The 17,621-nt window shown below is 44.4% G+C and overlaps 1 protein-coding gene across 4 annotated transcripts in view; it reads right to left on the bottom strand.

Annotated features, from left to right (window-relative positions):
* Positions 1–16,795, bottom strand: part of FXR1 (FMR1 autosomal homolog 1) — a 50,079-nt gene extending 33,284 nt beyond the window's left edge. For 2 of the 4 annotated variants that reach the window (XM_026666833.2, XM_026666842.2), the window contains exon 1: positions 16,313–16,584. In XM_026666833.2, the coding sequence (XP_026522618.1) occupies positions 16,313–16,363 (51 nt within the window). In that variant the 5' untranslated portion in view covers positions 16,364–16,584. The other 2 variants (XM_087965392.1, XM_087965390.1) reach the window with 2 other exon arrangements.
* Between the last annotated feature and the right edge of the window lie 826 nt (positions 16,796–17,621).

Raw genomic sequence — 17,621 nt, 5'->3', positions numbered from 1 at the left:
GTGATGGCCCTGGAAGAAAATTTTACCGACTGGTAAGTGGCGTCAGCCGAGAACTCGGCTGCAGCCACTAACCGCTATATCCTGGTGAGCTCTGAGATTGGAAGCAGGGATGTGGTCCTTGAGCTGGCGTAGCCAGCGGATAGAGGACCTCGTGAAAAATGAGGCGGCCGTAGCTGACTTAATGGCCCAGGCGTCAGATAGGTGAGCCCTGCGTAGCGCCTGCTCCGCCCGCCTGTCCTCAGGTTTCAAGGCCTCTAGGGCCTCACTAGGGGTAGAGGAGGAGGCTAGACCCACAATGGGGTCATCGACCTCCGGGATATTCAGGAGGTTAGACAGAGCCGAATCGAGATTAAAGAATCTCTTGTCTTGGCTAGAGGGAGTGGGAGGGGTCCCTGAGGAGGTAAGTTGCTTCGCTACCAGATCTACGAAGGTGGGAGGGGATGGGATGACCTCAGCTTCCACCACTGGTTGGGTGAAAATGGAGTCTTCCGGGCCCTCTGGGACAGGGGGTTTCTGCAGCGGACTGTGAAAGAAGGCCAGAGACATTCTTGGCCTTAAGGAGGAGGGACTTGAACATATGCGGTTTAAACAGCCCCCAAAGGAGGGTTGGTCGGGAGAAGGGTCCTCGTCCTCCGACATCTCCCCTTCCATGATGTCAGCCTCTAAGAGGGGTTCACTGTAGCGGGAGGATCCCATCCGGGAATCCTCTTCCTCTTCCCTGAAATCCCCAAAGTCCCCTTCCTCCTCCACCTGGGCCCCAATCGGAGGAGGGCTGTCCCTCTGAGAGAGTACCTGATCAACTGGGGGACCGGTTGTGGAAGGGATCTGATAGATATCGAGTCGTGCTCGGAGGCTCGCGGAGAGAAGCCTGATCTTGTCATGTGTTGTAGTCCCTCTGCTATGCCCTGGCGGATGGCTGATTCCATCCAAGCCCTGATGTGAGGTGGAACCTCGGAGGTAGAGGGTTCATCGTGGCGCAGACCAGCGGCTGTGGGTGTAAAGGTGGCCTCGGGGTCCGTCTGGTCGGAGGTCCGGGGGTCGGAAGACCCTGAAGCGAACTGCGCCTAGGTAGGGAAGAGGGGTCTGAGGGGAGAGATTGAGCAGAGGTAGAAGGGTTTGGAGGAGGAGGTATTGACGGCTCCGGCGGGACTCCCTTGAACGCCGGTCAAACTCTTTTTCCAACGCTTTGTGGCGCCTTAAGGCGTCACGTTGAAGCGGCCTTGGAAGGTTCCTTGTCCTGTCTAGAGCCCTTAGGTTCCTTGTCCTGCCTGCGCAAGTAGTGGGACTTTGCCTTAGCCTTCAAAGAAGGACGTTTAGAGGAATTGTCGTCTGCCATGTTAGATACAATTACTAGCAAAGGCGGTTGGCACGCCCAGATCAGGCCTGGATGAGGCCGGGTGAAGGTGAAGCTGGCCCTCTCCCCTTTTGGAATTTGTTGTGTACAGAGATAACAGTAAGGTATCTAAGAAATATAGTATGTACAGAAAAATAGATACTCTAATATAAATCTTCCTTATCCTTTTGATTGATTTTTATCTTTATTATGCTTTGTACCAAATGTATATACAGGTTATCCGTATATATTTATATATGTACGAAAAAATATTATTGTACAAGACAAAAGTTATTTTTTTTTTTTTTTTTTTTTTAATATATTCCTTTTGAATATGTATTAAGTATATATATATATAGATAGATTTTTTTTTTTTTTTTTTTTTTAAACAGTAACCGTAACAGTGAGAACTTGTATCTCAGTACAGGCCAATTAGTCAAATAAACACCTGAGGCCTATGGTGGAAGAAGAGCCTCTGGCAGCAGGCCTCAGACAAGAAAAATAAAACCGGAGGGGGCTGCAACTTCGCCCAAAACGGGCTGCGGGAGGCCAACAAGTAATACAAGGGCCAGCCAGGTGGAAGAAATGGGCAGCTAAGCTTTGACCCAAGGCCTGGGGCTCCAAGCCGCAGCTAAAGAAATTCAAAATGGCGCCCGACCACGATGCGGAGCCAAAATGGCGGCCGCAAGCTGAACCGTCGGGACGCCTTCGGGACGGAAGGGAGGGCTTCGCTGGTCAGCACAGCGCCTAGGGCCCTAGGGCGATGACCCTCCCGATCGGTGTTTAAGGTGGGGGGAATCCAGCAGTAAAGGAAAACGCGTGCCACGAGGCAACGCGGAGGCAGCGAAGCGATCAGATAAGGGTGGGGGGGTCGCGCTATCGGCGCTGCGAGCCCGCAGCCTTGCCCCAAGGACGGGGAAAAATTTTCCCTTAAGTCCAGACCCTTTGCGCAGGAGGAGGAAGGAAAAGCAAACCTTATCAAGACGAGAGGGTTGTAATAGTAAAGAAATGTGCGATCAGCCAAGGAGCTCTCTGAAACACAGCCTGACTCTTCGAGGCTGAGCAAAAGACTGGGGAGAGCTGCGCGATACCACGTGAGGGGCGGAGCGTTTCCTCATCTAAAGCTCAGCCTGCAAGAAGAGGACTCAGAAGCACATCCCAGTCTCTGGATGCTCCGAGCGGCTCGAGGGAGAATAGCTCTGCCAGCCACCTTCAGGCTTGGTCCCCAGAAAGGGTGGAAGAAGAGTTTCTGCCCCAGGACTTAAGCATGTCTGGGCCCAACTTCAGACAGGGTGCCTAGGGTCCAGGTTCCTCTCACCCCCTAGGTCAGATGAGCCAAGGTGGACTTAGGTCTAGGCCTGAAGCAACCTTTACTCCAGCTGCTGCAGGCCTGCGGCCACTGGACCCTCCCACAGGTAGCAGGCCTGATGATATCAGGGACATGGTTTCTGTTGCCATCAGACAACATTTGCCTAGCTGAGGGATTCCAAAAGTCCCTATTCCCTGCTTACTCCCAAGGGGTCCCATCTCAGAGGGTTTTTCACGGGCAACAACAGTTCAGTAGCCCACCTACCCAATCTGTTTGGGGCGAGCATGAGAGAGATTCCCGCCGAAAATGGAAGTTGGCGTCTGCTCCATGCACAGGAGAGAAGCTGTTTGGCAACGCCCTGGAGCCATACTTGATGGAAACCTCGGACAAGAGAAAGGTCCTCTCTTCAGTGGGAAAAAAAGTCGGAATATCGTCCCACTCCGTACTACCAACCCTCCTCCTTCCAGCCCAAGTCCTCCACTCGTTTCTCGCAGGGCCAGAGAGCGTTTCTTCCTTGTCAGGAACAACGACCAGAGGCTGCGGGCAGGCAACCTCAACATACTGGTAAATGGCCATTTCAAGGAGAAGGAGGTTGTTCATTCCGATGCTCCAAGTGAATGCCTGTTCTCCCTCCCCCATCGGAGGCCATTTGGCCTTCTTCGCCTCCAGATGGGAGGAGTCAACATCGGATGCCTGGGTGCTCAGGACTGTGAGGTCAGGTCGCCGGGTGGAGTTCCTCTCACCACCCCCATGTCTTTTCGTGTGCTGTCCTATTTCTCGGAACAGTTCCAAGCGGGCCCTTATGGAATTGGCCATTCAACATCTGGTGGACATAAGGGTCATACAGCCAGTTCCAGTGGATCAACGAGGGCTAGGCTTCTACTCTCGGCTCTTCATGATCCCAAAGGCCTCGGGGGTGGGGTGGGGGGTGGTGAGCCATTCTCAACCTCAACTTTTTGAACAGGTTCATCCCATACAGGCATTTTAAGATATAGATTTGCATTCCATCCTAGAGAACGCTCGGGAGGGTGATATTCTCTCTTCCATAGACCTCACAGAGGCATACCTGCATGTTCCCATCTGGCCCCATCACCGCCAGTTTCTTCGTTTTTTACCAGAACAAGCATTTCCAGTACCGGGCCCTTCCATTCAGGCTCTCATCAGCCCCCAGGGTCTTCACCAAGGTCTTGGCAGTTTTGGTAGCTTCACTTTGGGCTGTTCCAGTAAGGGTCCAATTTACCTGGACAACATCTTGACCCATCGGCGTCAATCCACTCTGTCCATCGCAACTACATACCATGTTGCAGTTCCTACAGGACCACCGTTTTTCTATCAACTTCAAGGAAAGCCATCTCTCTCCAATGACCAGACTATTTCATCTTGGCGCGATCATCGATATGTCTCTCTGCAAAGTCTTTCTTTCCCTGGAGCGCGGGGATAGCCTCAATGAATTCATCCTTCAGATTCAAAGGCAGCGCACAGTCCTCTTGTCTCACCTGTCCAAACTCCTTGGGAAAATGATTTTCTGCATTGGCATCATCCCACGAGCATGTCTCCATGCATGGGCTCTTCAATGGTTCCTGCTGCCATTTCAACGGGCATGAACCAGCCACACTTCCATCAGGGTTCAGGGTTCCACCACAGATCCTTCGCTCCTTCAGGTGGTGGCAATCTCCTGCAGTCTGGAGAGGTTATCCATTCAAGGAACCAGACAGAATCCTCACCACAGATGCCAGTCTTCAGGGTTCAGGCCCTTCTAGCTGGCAAGATAGCCCAGGGGAGTTGGTCTCCGGTGGACAGGGCTTGCTCCATAAATTGTTTAGAGCTCAAGGCCATCTTCCTAGTCCTGAAGCATTTCCGGAACAGAGTGGCAGGTTACCACGTGTTGGTCATGATGGACAATGTGGCTGCAAAGGCACATGTCAACAGGCGGGGGGGGAACCAGGTCCAAGGCATTGATGAGGGAAGCAGAACACCTGGGGCGGTGGGCGGAGAGACACTTTCTAACCACCAGGGCGGACATTTTGGGGGTCGCCAACACCCAGGCCGACTGGTTGAGCCAATCCAGAGTTGATCCGTCGGAGTGGAGTCTCCATCCATCCTTGTTACTAGATCTGTCCCACAGGTTCGGAATGCCAGCGGTAGACCTATTCACCACCACTCCTCAAACGCATAGGTAAGCAGATGTCCTACATTTGTATATTAAACAGTCCCATTCAAGTCAAAAACTGATTTCCCCCACAACTGAAAAAACAGTAGGCCAGGGATGGGGAAACTTTTATGGCTCACTCAGGAATTCTGGGAGTTGAAATGCATAAGTGATAAAAGAGCCAAGTTTCCCTACCCCTAGACTAGAGCAAGGACTGGCACCTAACACCCTCCACCGTCAAGTAGCGACTCTGGCATCAGTGTTGTTCTGGGACAATTATTCGTCCCTATCTCACCATCCCTTAGTTTGCAGGTTTTTGAAGGGGGCTTCTTGTCTATGTCCCCCTGTAGTTCACAGGTATCCCACCTGGGATCTCCCTAGAGTTTTACTGACCCTTACGGGACACCCCCCCCGTTTGAACCTCTTAGTTCTGTATCGCTTCAATTTATAACCATCAAAGTGGCCTTTCTAGTGGCCATTACTTCAGCCAGGAGAGTGTCAGAATTTGCAGCTCTCTCAATTAGACAGGATCTGTGCATTTTCCATGAGAACAGGGTGGTTCTAAGGCCAGATCCTACATTTGTTCCTAAAGTGAATTCTTGGTTTCATCGGGCACAAGACACAGTGTTACCAGATTTCTGCCCCAAACTGCGCCATGAGTTGGAGCACAAGTGGCATACATTGAATGTAAGGTGAGCTCTCCACACCTACATCAAACGTACTGCAGTTTTTGGGAATTCCGAGGCTATGTTTGTAACCTTTCATCCTAATATTTTGGGAAACAAAGTAGTTGTTGGTAGATGGATCAGAGCATGTTCTCCAGGCCTAGTAGACTTTGTCCCTGCCGGTGCCCAAGAAACTAACAGCCCACTCCACTAGAAGTGCTGCTACTTCCGCTGCCTGAACTACCCAGGCGTCCCTTGAGGAAATCTGCAGGGCAGCTTCCTGGGCGTCTCCTTCACCGTTTATACAACACTATCTCCTGGACTCATTTGCCTGGGCTGATGCCATATCTGGAAGAAAGGTACTTCAAAAAGTTGTTCCACAGCTGGAGTGAGTGGACCAGACGAGGGCCCTTCCATGCACATGCAGGCTTTGGTATGTCCCATTCCTGGACTCTCGGCGCAACGTGGATGAGAATGGGTGTTGGTATAATTACCTGAGAATGCCCTTTCTATCTATGCTGCAAGAGAGTCCAGCCCCACCCTTGTGCATCTGGTCTTGGGGGGTGAATTAATTTCACTATTTATATTCCAGAGACACGTTACATCTGTCAAGAATCTTCGCCTAAAAGCTGGGGAACCAGCTAGGGGCTGGCTTTTTATATAGTGGCAGACATCTATGACATCAGAGGGAGAAGTCAAATCCCATTCCTGGACTCTCTTGCAGTGTAGATAGAAAGGGCTTTCTCAGGTAATTATGCCAATGCCCAATTTCTACACAATTTTAATAGGGTTTCAGAATTGCAGTGGCAGTGTATCAATTGAATGGGAATCAATACTGAGACATTACTGAGATATTACAATACTGAGATATGGAACCAAACACCACTGTAAAAGCTCCATTACTACAGGAAAGTGAAGGACCACAGCTCCGTAACAAAGTGTACACTTTGTGTATATTATGTCAAATCCAATTTGCTATATCTCCAATCAAACTAATCTCCCATCAGAAAACAAGTCTCAACAATTGCCTTTGTTACAATTTCACTATAGTAAGTATTAGCCACCGTGATGCAGTGGTTAGAGTGCAGTACTGCAGGCTACTTCTGCTAACTGCCAGCTGACTGCAATTTGGCAGTTCAAATCTCAACAGGCTCAAGGTTAACTCAGCCTTCCATCCTTCCAAAGATTCAAAATGAGGACCCAAATTGTTTGGGGCAATATGCTGATTCTGTAAACCATTTAGAGAGGGCTGTAAAGTCCCTGTAATGTAATGTATCAACAGCTACAAACTGTACCAGCCATTACAGACCAATTTGGCCTCCTCTTGAGGGAGCCCTGCCTTAGATATGCTGGTCAAACATTTATTCCTCAAGTATTTTCAAGTATTAAAGTCCAAAATGCTCCTTAGTATTAGTAGTTCAGATCTTTTTGGAAAGAGCAATATAGGCAGTCCTTGACTTACAGCCATTTGTTTAGTGACTATTCAAAGTTACAACACCTATGAAAAGCACCTATGACCATTTTCCACACTTATGATCACTATAGCATTCCCAAGATCACGTGATCAAAATTCAGATACATGTACAATATTTATGACCTCTGCACTGTCCCAGAGTCATGTGATCCCCATTTGTTACCTCCTTAGCCGGCTTCTGATAAACCCAGAGTAGCTTAATGTTTCATTTAACAACTGCAATGATTCATTTAACAACTGGGGCAAAAAGGTCATAAAATCAGGCACAACTCACTTAACAAGAGCCTTACTTAGCAACAGAAATTTGGGGCTCAATTGTAGTCATGAGTCAAGGACCACCTGTAGACCAAAGGGACTACCTTGGTAGTTTTAGGCTCAGTTGTGAATAGACTTCTTACGAGGACTGCAACTCAGGGAAGCGATGACAAAATCCTGGCTTGGCTAAAAAAGTGAACTACCAATTATACAATTCTTCAACTAAGATAGAAGGCTTAAGCCCTTGGAACTCACTATCAGCCAGGAATCATATACTAAATACAATATGCCAACAACCCATTCGTTTGTACACCTTTCGTGATGGTTTAGTAAAAAATAAACTGATCATCTATTACTGCAGCTTTTAATGAGATCTTGTTTTCTCTCTAAACAAGTTAAATTATGTGTTAAGAATACAGGGAGTCCTCGACTTAGAACAGTTCACTTAGTGACCATTCAAAGTTATAATGGCATTGAAAAAAGTGAGTTATGATTATATTTCACATTTATGAATCAGCATCCCCATGGTAATATGATTTACATTTGGATGCTTGACCACTGATTCAGGTTTATAATGGTCGCAGTGTTCCTGGGTCATGTGATCACCTTTTCCGACCTTCTCGCAAGCAAAGTCAATGGGGAAACCAGATTCACTTGACAACTGTGCTACTAATTTAACAACTGCAGTGATTCACTTAACAAATGTGTCAAGAAAAGTCGTAAAATGGGACAAAATTCACTTAACAAATTGTTCACTTAGCAAAATAAATTCTGTGCTCAACTGTGGTCGTAAGTTGAAGACTACCTGTATGTCCTTTTTCTGCTTCTTCCTGAGAGAATGATTTCAGTCCATCATTTGCAGAAGGGGAGATGTCAAGCCTACGGAGACTCCAAAAAGAGATGCCATAGAGCTTAGTTTGCTCCCCTATTCTTCATCTACATGAAGTTGTTGAGAAAAGTCATTAGCATATACTTTTGAAATAAATTTTAAGAAGTCATTCCATGGAAAAATGCTTTTGTTTTGAATTGTCTTTTTAAAAAAGTATGATAGGATAAGATTCTAAAGGTTAAGACTAGAGGGAACCAGGGAACTAAAGGAGGACACTTAAATTTGACTTACAGGTTGTAGTAAATAGAACTGGATGTTTTGAGAGATATTTGTGAACAATGGATCCAGAATTTTAAGGGTGTCTTTTCTTTTATAAACAAACTGTGTTTAAAAATATGTTATGAAAAGAACAAGTTTTACCATACAAGACTCAAAACTGATTTGAATGTGTATTCATAAAGAACAGGCAACAAGAATTATATGGAGAAAGATGCTATATTGGATATACAAATGAAAACAGGCTATCTTAATAATTAAAAGAAATATAAAATAAATCAAAAGAGCAATTTGGACATCTTCCTATATTGAATTTACAAAAGAGATTTGTTAAAGTTCTGAAGAATTTTGTGGGAAGGGATAAATAAAAAATAAGAAATAAAATTTTAGGAAATTATTTGAAAGCACTAAAAATCAAGATTGTTAAAAATACAGGAAGTAAATATACCAGTAAATTTGGTTATCTGATCAAGGTTAAAATAAATCAATTGTTATCTCTGTTAACCTTTAGTGGACTTTTGTTAACTAGACATGAATAAGAAAATTTTGAGGATATGAGTTGAGATATTGAAAGAAGATAATGTATTTGTTTTAAGAGAAGTTACTAAAATTGTTTATACGTGATTAAGGGGGAAGAAATGTATGTATTTCTTTTGCTTTTTTACTATATGCTTATTTTTTCCTTTATATTTTTCTGCAACTTATTTTTTTGTTTCTATTAGTTTTTTTCTTCTTAACTATAATCTTTAATAATATTACTATAATTACTACAAAAAAGATTTTAAAAGCAACAGAAGATAGACTATTTAAATTCTCAGTAGCGAATGTCTTCACAGCTCTACTATCAAAATCAGATAGCCTAAAATAACCTCACAGCTATGCAATGTGACAGTGACAAGTGAATGTGAGAGAGCCAATGAGAGCTCAAAATAAAAAAGACATGACTCATGGGAAGCAGAAGAAAGCAAAAGTAGAGGCAGGTTGCTTATGGTCAAACTAATGATTTCAAGCAAATTTTGTCACTTTTGTTCAAAAAAACTGTCACTTTTGTTCAAAAAAACTGTTAAAATTTAAAAAAATATTCCCACTAGACAAAATGGATACATGTCTTTTTTTTCTGCCAGGCCTATTTTGTTCTCGGGACAACACTGACTCTGACCTAAACAAAGATAATGCCTCACAGAGGTTCCAGCTGAGGTTTTAAAAAAATTGCAAGTACTGGATATTTCTTAGATTTCTGCATATTTATCTGAAGTTGTAGCGTGAACTACTTTGGAAACTCTGCCCACAGAAAAGACTAACACATCCAAAACTTCTTAGAGAATAATTCAGTCTTGTAGAGTGAGCAATGTAGAACAAAGGATTTGTCTCAATGAATTCATTCATGAAATTTTAGCCTTCATATGAGGAAAACTATATGAAGCTATATGACGGTGTATGTTTGTTTAAAAGAACAAAATATTACACACATTTCTCAGCTAGGTTTGAAATTTATAAGAATACTAATTAGTATATAATAATGCGGAACAGCTGCAACATAATTCTACTTGGTATGTAAATAAAAGTGATCCCCAAACAAGCATGTTATGTGATCACCCACTCCTACAAAAGACTCGAGGCAGTTTATAATCAGAATAACACAACCTGATCAAACAGTATTTATCAAACTAACATAGTTAAGACAATTCCAGCACCATTACTGTCCACCACTCTGCCAGATAAAGTTTTCAAAATCTTTTTGAAAACCAAGGAATTAGGGAAATTCCCCATGTCAGGACACAAGATGTTTCTAAAGGCAGGGGCAACCAGAGGCAGCAAACTGTTGGCTCTCCACCCACCACCCCTATCTTGCTGGCCTCCTGTGGAATGGAATTATTCAGCATTCCTCCCCTTCAAAGAATGCTCACAGCAAATCAAATCTCAACAGGAAAGCCAGTCCGGTGGTATATTCTGTAATTATAGGATACATGTAACTTTATTTCCATGCCTGAAACAGACTTCATGAGATTTTTTTTATGGCTACAGAACAGGTATAGATTGCCACTGTCTTCATCCAATATGCTTTTCTTATTTTTTTGCCTAGTCTATACTTCCAGAGATTCCCATGTAAGTGCTAAAGTTCTCAGCAAGTATAAAAGTTCTCCTAAAATATTTATGTGATTCTAAAACTAATCTATTGAAAACTGTCTGCTTCTGCTGATCTGCTTCAATTATTATTTGCTCAACGAATTTCGGACAATCCCTCCAATTTTAGGGGGGGAGGGGGGAAGAAACCCTAATATTACTTTCAAGTAAGTACAACAAATTCCCTTGACTGAAAACTGCATGCAAGTCCAATGCATTTAAAAATAATAATCCCCAATATTATTAATTTATCATTATTGGGCTGAGGGAGCTATTATTGCTAGAATTTCTATCACAGCCCTAATGGCTTTGTATGAAAGTTGGAAAATCCTAAATGGTTTACGATCAGATAGCAAACGCCCTCTCTTCGTTTAAGAAACTAACCACTTACTGAAATAATATTCAGAGGCCCCCTTCAATGCCTCAGAAACCTTTTAAGATGAAAAGTCTTTCCAAATGGCTAATCTAAGTCGTGACACCTCCTTCTAGGAAACATTTTTTTGCAGTTTGTTAAAATCAATAAAAAGGCATATGCTGGATAGTTTCACTATTAATCGTTCACTATTTTAGAGGGGCATTTTTAACTATCCATCATTTGAGATTCCCCTAGAATCGCGATGGCAAACCTGTGGCACGCAGAGCCATTTGTGCCGGCACACAAGCTGCAGGCAAACTTACCTCACTGCGCATGCGCGTGCCTCACAGCTGATTTTCGGCCAGTTTGAGGCCTTTTTCGGCCTCCCAAAGGCTTGAGGAAGGCGTCTGCAGGCTTTGCAGGCCAAAAACTAGCCCCATTTTGTCACTTCCTGTTTTTCCAAAAATAACCGGAAGTGACAAAACGGGGCTAGTTTTCTGCCTGCAAGGCCTGCAGGCGCCTTCAAGCATCTGGGAGGCCGAAAATCAGCTGTGAGGCGCAGTGCAGGTAAGGGGGCGGCGGTAGGTGGGGATTGTGCGCACATGCGTAGGGGGCATGCGGGCGAGCGCATTGCCTTCTGGGTGCTGGCATGTGAGCGCAAGTGTGCGCACAATTTTTGGCACAGGAGCCCAAAAAGGTTAGCCACCATTGCCCTAGAACTCCTTTCAAGAGAAAGTCCAAAACATAAGTGTTGATTTTGGAACACAAAATATGAAAAGTATCTCTTTTTTGATGCTTCCTTTCCCACCACAAAGTTCAGCTGTTTTGATACAGACCATCTTCACTGCCTTCTACACATTGTGGTAAACAATGAAACAGCAATTTGAGCGTAAAACTTTTTTTTTTTACTAATTTCAGCCATGGTATTCCTAATATTATAGTTTAGCAGAGCTAAGCATTATTAAGTATTCTGATTGTCATGACTCTCAATTAATGACATTGCTATGTTCAATAAATAATCACACTGACTGATCATAATGTGATAAATAGGAAATGTATAGTAGAATCCCTTCGTGGAGTAGGGAGAAAAACAGCATCAATAATATTTATCCAGAGAGGCAGGAAATTTGGCTTGATTAATATAGAAGTAAAGCTGTCGAGACCGTCTCTAAAACCCTGGTTAAACTCAGCCTGGTTGATTTTTTTTTTCAACCTAGTTTCCAAATTTAGCCACTGAAAGCTGTCACCTATATTGGGGGTAAGGAAACTAAGATCTTTCGCATGTTACTTTGCAATAATCAGTAATTCCAACAACTATGGCTAATGGTGATGGGTGCTACAAGTTGTGATTCAGCATCTTCAGAGTGCCTCAGACATTCTTTACTGAAAATGTTTCTGGCATATTATTTTCTTCAAAAGACAGGCTCTCAACATCTTTCAGATTACTTCTTGTAAAGAAGGGGAAACTAGATATAGATTTCTATAACAGTAGTCTAACTCATCTCTTAGAAAATATGAAAATGACTTAAGTCTATATTATTTTTCATGTGATTATAACAGCTATTAAGAAGTATGTATGTGATAATCCTACAAACACTCAAAGGTGATATGGAACTCTAATTAAAGAAATAATCAGATTCTATGAAGAGCACACCAGAAAAATGGGATACTTCAGTGGCCTAAAATCAATCAAAGATTTGATACTAAGCAGACCAGACCCTATTGAAAAAGTATCTCCTCTCAGAGGTCCACTTATCCAGGCAGAAGTGGACTTTGTCTGCCCTTATAATGTACAATACATCATATTTGGTCTTTATTTTGCTTTTACTGTGGACTCATATCTCTAGTCAAAGTTTTAACTGTCTGTTTTTCTGTTTGAATTTATATTTTGTATTTGGCATAATAACTACAGCTATCCACTTAACCATCTGAACAGGGTATAAACGGATAACACAAGTTTGATGTTGCTGTCTGCTCAATATTCAAGCTCAATCTAAATAACATGTAACACAGTATTATTTTGAGAAAATAAATCTGCCAATGATTATTTTAATATAACTTCTTAATTTTAAATCCCACTACCAAATGACTATTTCCATACTACTCTTACTTCCACAGGTTCCCGAGCAACTTTAAAAAGGAATATAGTAATGTCAAATAACAATTCTTCAAAACTACTTTCACAAATTAGAAACAATGTTAATTGTAAGAAAATCATATAAACAGGAAATATGAAAACTGCTTGGTCCAGAAATCAATATTTTACGAATCCCTGGGTAAACAAACACATCTTCAGCTGACATCTAAAAGATATTAGCAATAGCACTTAGACTTATATACCGCTTTACAGTGCTTTACAGCCCTCTCTAAGGGATTTACAGAGTCAGCATATTGCCCCCAACAATTTGGGTCCTCATTTTACCCACCTTAGAAGGATGGAAGGTTGAGTTAACCTGGAGCCTGGTGGGATTTGAAGTGCCAAATTGTAGGCAGCTGGCTGCAGAAGTAGCTTGCAATACTGCACTCTAACCACTGCACCACAGAGGCTCCTTTTTAAGCTACCTTTCCTCTGTAGAATTTTGTAACTGAGATGTTGCTATTGAGAATGTTCTAATAACAATAGCACTTAGACTTATATACTGCTTCATAGTGCTTTACAGCTCTAAGCGGTTTAGAGTCTCTGTTTTGACTTTGGAAGGATGGAAGGCTAAGTCAACCTTGAGCCTGTCAGAATCGAACTCCTGGCAGTGGGCAGCGAGTTAACCTGCAATACTGCATTCTAATCACTGCACCACCATGGCTGTAACGTTAGCCCTTGAACTCTGAACCAAACCAACCTGCTGGGTATTCCCAGCTATTGTCAATGTATAGATTAGATGGTATTGGGGAAGATAATATTAAATTCCTAGTACTTAAAGTTGCATAGACCAATGCCAACACCTAATACTGGGTTCCTATAATTGAGGGAAGACCAGTGCAGCATTTTCAGGTCCATGCTATATGATGCAATTTAGCATATAATTCAATAAGCAGGTAGTTATGATCTGCAACAATTGTAACTTCTGAACAGCCTTCAATGTCAAATGCATATGTATAAGCCATTTGTGTGTTATCAAAGCATTGAGCTATCCCAATCCAAGAAAGCTGAGCTGCTAAATGAGCTGACTGTAGACTTTCAGTTGTTGAGAGGGCTTGTGCCTCTAGTAAAAAAATGGAAACAAGGAGAGCACTCCAGCTACACACCTACTAATGTAGAATGGATACCATCACAACTTCCATCCCAACAACATCACTTCCACTTCAGTAGTGATATTCTACCGGTTCGGCTTGGTTCTACGGAGCCAGTAGCGGTGATGAACAGTGGAGACAGAACCGGTTTTCTCTGCCACTCTGCTGTTGGGTCCACCTGGGCTCCCATACTCACCTTTATCCTCTGAATTTGAAATGGAGCTGCTTTGCGCAGCACAGCAGAGTGCCGCGCGGCAGCTGCTGAAGCAACCGGGAGAGTGCAAGCTTGCAGGAGGTGAGTTATAACGCCTCTGCACTTGTGCAAAGCGCGCCCACCAAACCGGTGGTAACAATATTTGAATCCCACCAATATTCTACTTCCCTTCATTTATGTACACAAAAGCAATAATGAAACATAAACTTCTGATAGAACATCAATACTAGTGGATTGCAGATACTTTTGGGATGAGGTACTTTCTCATCATTCAGAGAAAATGAATTTGAGTGAACTAAATGAGAAATGTTTCAATACAGAATATATCCCAACTTCTTTTACATATACATATAAGTATATCCTTCATTGTGGCTTCAACTAATGGCTCCAGATGCCCATCCATCCTATTTTTAAAAAAATTAAATATAGAATACATGTTAAACACTAGTCTTTAAAAGGAAATGTTTATTATATGAAGCAACATTATGAACCAAGGAAAGGCCAAAATGCTTTATAGAAACAGTTCAAAAAGCATTTGGTTCAATTCTAACATTTTTTAACCTAGAGACTACATAAAAATGTCATATTGAGGGGGAAAAGACACTTTAGCATAACAAATGAAGAACACAGCTCATATGCTATATAGGAATTCAAAAGTATGGCATGCAGTTGTTACATGTAGTTGTTACAGCTAACATTTTATAGGGATTCCTCCCATTAATCTTACTAAACTATTAAGGACAGTGCTTGGAACATCTGTTTTTTAAGAATCCTTCAAATTTCCATGAGATCTATTATACTTACCACTACTCATTCAACTTGAAATTAAAACAAAAACAAAAAGAATATGGAATCTGACAGCAGGATAGAACAAGCAGTATATGCATGCTATTACATGCAATTAATTTACACAATGCAGTGATAAACTAATATTCACACCGCTGACCGCTAGCAGCACTTCTCTCCAAAGGACCGCACAGGCCTCACACACCATAAAAAGGGTTAGGATTCTCAAGAATCCAAGGCTTGGCTCAGGAAGACAGACTGACAGGAACAGCTGAGAGAGTATCCTGTATTGATCCTGCAACATCCTGGCATTCCAGAGAGGGTAGCAGGGGAAAAAGGGCTTTCAGATGACATAAATAAACTCCTGAGAGCCCCCAAGACGAAATGAGCCGTGCCATTATGCCAGGTCAGTTGTGACCTGAAAGTTTCCTGAATTTGGGAGGATCAGAACTTCACAGGCCAGCAAGGGCTCTTTCTTACATTTTAATTGTTATGACTTCACATCTCCTGGGGTGTATATCAAAGATGAGTAAAGGGGCCAGAAAAGAGGAGATGAATAAAGAGCCCAGAAAAGAGTGGATGAGTAAAGGGGTCAGAAATGAGGGAGGTGAGTAAAGGGGTCAGATGAGTAAAGGACTAGAAGAGGATTAAGGGGGCCAGAAAAGAGGGGGTGAGTAAAAGAGTCAGAAAAGAGGGGGATGGAAAAGGGGCCAGAAAAGAGGGGAAGATTAAGAGCAGAGCGTTATCCCTTAACCCCACTCTCATTCTGGGGTCCCGGAAATCATGCCCCCACCCCCAATTCTCTGCACTAAAAAAATACCCCAAAGGAGACCAAAGCTCCTGGGCTTAGGGCTATGGATTGGGTTATTATTATCGGTATGGATGGAGGGGCTCGAAATATCCCGAGAAAACCACCCTCCAGGGGCTGGGAGAAGAGATGAAAAGCCGCCCCAGCCCTCACATGGGCATCCCTTTCCCCGGCTCCCACTTCTGAAGACGAAAACTCGCCGCAGCTACCACAAACGCCCACCACTAACCGCCCCCCGACGCCTCCCCCCCTGCCCGCCAGACTGTCCTCAGCGCCCCCCCCCCCCAGCGACTCCTATAGGCCCCCTCAGCCTTCCCTTCTCCGGCCCGAGGCGGAAAGACCCACACACACACACACACACACAACAGTGGTCGGCCGAGGGGCGATGGCGGCCGAACCACCCCACACACACACCCCGCCCTTGAAGTCGCAGCTCCCGGCCGTTCCCGCTTCAGCCGGTCGCCCCGAGGGGAGGGACAGGGCGAAGAGGAGCGGGGCGCGGCGTACCTTATAGAAGGCCCCGTTGGAGCCTCGCACTTCCACCGTCAGCTCCTCCATGTTGGGGCCGCAAAGGACGCCGGGACGGGCTTCTAGAAACTATCGCCACCTGAGTGGGTTATAGAGGAGGCAGGAAGAACAAGGAGGGGACGCGGGTTTCCCCCCCCCCCCCCAGGTCTCTCCCCCCCCCACCCTCCGCACACCCGGCGCAGGCCCAAGGCCGTGGGAGGCGGAGCGGCAGGGAAACGCGACAGGCGGGGGCGGCGCCGCCCTCAGTCGCTTCGGGCGACTCACAGCGGCGGAAGGATCTCCTCGGCGGTTCTGCGTCCCCTCCTCGGGCGCCTCGCGCAAGCCCCGAAGGCGAGTTCTGGCTTCTTCGCCCCCACTCCACCCCTCAGGGGGCGGGGCTTGCGCGCCTTCTTCCCGTGGCTTAGTGTTTTCTCTCCCCTCCCCACCAACTTTCCTCCGCCTCTGCCTCTGGCCGCCCCGGCGTTGGGGACTTCAACTCCCAGCATTCCTCGCGGCTCGTAGCCGTTATGCACCCGGAGCAGGAGGCGTGGGAGTTGTAGTGTAGCCACCTGTGATGACGGGGAGGCCTCCAGTAACGGCGGGCCCACTTCGGTGGGCTCAGAGGGAAGGTCGAATCCGAGAAAAGCTGGCAGTGTTTCTCAAATTTGGCTGGTTTAAGAAGCGTGGGTTTCAAATCCCAGAGTTCCCCACTCAGCTTCCTTGCTGGGAAATTCTGGGACTTAAAAGTCCACCTTTTAAAAACAGTCAAAAGTTGACAAACACTGCTTTCTTGGTACAAGCCATATGGGGGACCAACAATTATTATTACTTTTATTGTCAGAGTACAACATGTGTACAATGATTGAATGGGTGGCTGCCTGGCAGCTGTTAATCCTATACAAACCAATGGTGCCACTGCATGAGGACTAGAGATAGTCCTCAGTTTACAACAGTTTGAAAACTGACTGTTCAAAGTTAGAACAGCAGTGAGAAAAGTGACTTATGACCGTTTATCACACTTACGACTGTTGCAGCTTCCTCATGGTTATGTGATCTTGGCAACTGGTTCATATTTATGATGGTTGCAGTATCCCAGAGTCATGTGATTTACCTTTCACAATCTGACAAGCAGTAGTGGGAAAGCCAGAGTCACTTAATCACCTTGCTACTAATTTAGCTCAGCTGCAGTGATTCATTTAACAACAGTGGCAAGAAAAGGATGCAAAATGGGACAAAACTCACCTAACATGTCTCGCTTTGTGACATAAATCTTGGACTCAGTTGTGATTGTAAATTGAGGACTATCGTG

The sequence above is a fragment of the Notechis scutatus genome, chromosome 4, assembly GCF_049901735.1.
Source record: "Notechis scutatus isolate UNSWTSFEM ecotype Mainland chromosome 4, rNotScu1.2, whole genome shotgun sequence".
In the NCBI taxonomy this organism is placed as follows: domain Eukaryota; kingdom Metazoa; phylum Chordata; class Lepidosauria; order Squamata; family Elapidae; genus Notechis; species Notechis scutatus.
This window is presented reverse-complemented; position numbering and strand designations above follow the sequence as displayed.